The 2,515-nt window shown below is 35.9% G+C and overlaps 1 protein-coding gene across 3 annotated transcripts in view; it reads right to left on the bottom strand.

Moving 5' to 3' along the window:
* LOC21392346 (peptidyl-prolyl cis-trans isomerase CYP71) overlaps positions 1–1,942 on the bottom strand; it is a 7,313-nt gene extending 5,371 nt beyond the window's left edge. For 2 of the 3 annotated variants that reach the window (XR_002901917.1, XM_010094913.2), the window contains exons 1-3: positions 1,743–1,942; positions 1,158–1,243; positions 353–441 (exon numbers count right to left, since the gene is read on the bottom strand). Coding sequence is in view for 1 of the 3 variants with exons in the window: in XM_010094913.2 (XP_010093215.1) it covers positions 353–441; positions 1,158–1,243; positions 1,743–1,888 (321 nt within the window). In the remaining 2 variants the exon portion in view is untranslated. Of the gene's footprint in view, positions 1–352; positions 442–1,157; positions 1,244–1,742 lie in introns of those variants that run through there. The other variant, XM_024163486.1, reaches the window with a different exon arrangement.
* Positions 1,943–2,515: the final 573 nt, after the last annotated feature.

The following is a 2,515-nucleotide window of genomic DNA, read 5'->3' as shown; positions in this document are numbered from 1 at the left end:
GTAGGGAAAAGAAACCGTGCCAAGTTCCTAATGTGCTCATGCGTGCATGTTTAGGAGGTAATACAATGCGATTGCTTAACATGATCTTGAAGACACCCACGGGCCTTGCACTTTCCTTCCGAATGTAGATTACAATGCACTCAATGGAAAAGGTTGATCCTCGATTAAAATTCTATTCAAAAAGTGAAATACCATAGACTTGAAAATTCTATTCAATAGAAAATTCCTAGCTTGTGACTTGACTTGAACATGTACTTCCAAATTCGTAAGCTAATGTTATTTGCACACGGGAATATCAAGGGAAGGGAAAAAAAATCACAAAATGCACTATGACACGAAAGGAATAACTCACAGCTATGCCATCAATCGGACCAAGGTGGGATCTAAAATGCTTAGCAAACTCGATGCCAGTAGCCGTTTTCTTCCAAAACTTTAAATGTCCTGGCAGAAAAAACAAAAAAGGACGGAGATGTAAGCAAAAACATGTTTTAAGCTAAAGGAGACGAAGTCAGAACATAATACATACACCAGCTATACACGCACTATTCTAGTGAAAGTGAAATTACAAGAATACTTAACTGACAGTGCGTACCATTTGTTTGCTTTAAATCGTTTTACAGAGTGAAAATAAAGCTCTATATTCTAGAAACTTAACGCCTTGGATAACCAGATCGTCAAAAGGGGAAAAATATAGCAAATACTTGGTTACCAGCAACATCTTTATCAAACATGGAAGGCCTGGCCAACAGACATCACATTGGTAATAAATTCATTATAATTGACTAATATAACTTAGTTATGACCCATTTTATTTCATGTTTAACCAAATCAATACTGTTAACGTGTTTTAATTATACTCATTTCCAATGACATGCACTCTCCTTGTAATATTTTCCGAGCAGAAGCTCTTAATAGACATTTTAGCCACTAGGAAAATATAATAAAGCAGATAAAATTGCCAAATACTCAAGAGATATTTTTGAACCACTAATTTGCTATTTGTCATTAAAAAAATATTACTTTTATTCTGAAATTTATCTCTACCATATTACCAATTCATTAGTGTAAAATGAACAAGAACAACTATGGTGTAAAAGCATAATAACTAGTGCACAGCAATATTCGGGAGATGTTAACAAGGAACATCTTTGTTTTACCATCAGCACTGCCAGTTATGAAAAAATCTGCAGTTGACACAGCAACATGTGTAGCGACGTCGCGGTGCATATAACTTTTCTCGTACCTATTTACCACATGAAAAACCCAAAAAAACAAGTAAATGAGAAGAAATCACAGCTTTTTTTTTTCAAGCATAAAATCAATTTCACTCTTAAATTTGGAAAAATAGAATAATTCAGCCCAAGCAAAATGGCGTGGCGAAGAGAACTGAATTCTCCATCTTAGTACGCAATGGTTAAAAGATTGAATAACAGCATTCAATCAAAATTTCAAAACACAACACTCAAAACCTAAAACCTAATTTGGGAAGCGTCAAAGTATCAGCTTTCATCCGCGTACATAAAATCAATTTCAATTTAATAGAAAAAAAACCGAAAAAGAGATAATTCATAAAGCAAGCAAGCAAAAAAAAAAAAAAAGATTGATCTTGTCTAAATAACAACAGATTAGAGCTTGAACAACCAAACTATAAACAAAAGCTTCAATCCATGAACAACAACAAGAATAAGTAAAAGCCCTAAAACCCTAAACCCTAATTGTGGAGTAGGAGTTTGGGCATATACATGTTGGCGGAGGGAAGGGTGTCGAGGTAGGCTTGCTCGAACTGGAGAGGTCGCTTGGGGCGAGCACGAGGGGCAGGGCCGGGTCCCACCACAGGCTCCGCCGCCGAGCCGCCATTGCCGTCATTGCCGTTCTGAGGCTCCTCCATTCTCTAATTTTTTTTTTTTTCCGGAGCGCGAATAAGCAAAACAGCGAAGTTCTTTTTAAGGTTCTTCCAAGTCCAATGAATTGGGCTGTTCATAAACCCATAAAATCCGCGGGCCTAACCTACTCCACACCGACCCAATTTGAAAAATGTAATTTTTAATACTAAATTTTTTTTTCGACTCATTTAATGTATGACCCAAAATTTTAAGACGGGATGTGGGTTGGGTCTATAATGGCCCGCACACTCTAACTCAACTCGCGTTCTAACTTGCCTCTTCTAATATCTAACCCTAGGCAAGCAACTCATTTTTACTCTCTAATTTCTTCATATTTGAATTAAGCCTCTATATTTACTTTATGTTAAGACTAATTTATGAGTGTATACTAATTTATGTTTGATGTTGGATGGACTACTTTGCTTCATGTTTAATGTTGGATGGATTACATTGTTTCATGTTTGATGTTAGATGGACTACTTTGCTTCATGTTTGATGTTGGATTGAACTTTGAATTTCTATATGTTTGAATGTTGGAGTTATTATTTCTATTTGATGATGAACTTTAAATGTTGGATTGAATTTTGAGTCTTTGATTCTTTGAATGTTGAAACCGACTACCAAACCCACCC

This window comes from Morus notabilis, unplaced genomic scaffold (genome assembly GCF_000414095.1).
Source record: "Morus notabilis unplaced genomic scaffold, ASM41409v2 Scaffold507, whole genome shotgun sequence".
NCBI lineage: Eukaryota > Viridiplantae > Streptophyta > Magnoliopsida > Rosales > Moraceae > Morus > Morus notabilis.
The sequence above is the reverse complement of the archived record's forward strand: the minus strand, read 5'-3'. Positions and strand labels throughout refer to the sequence as shown.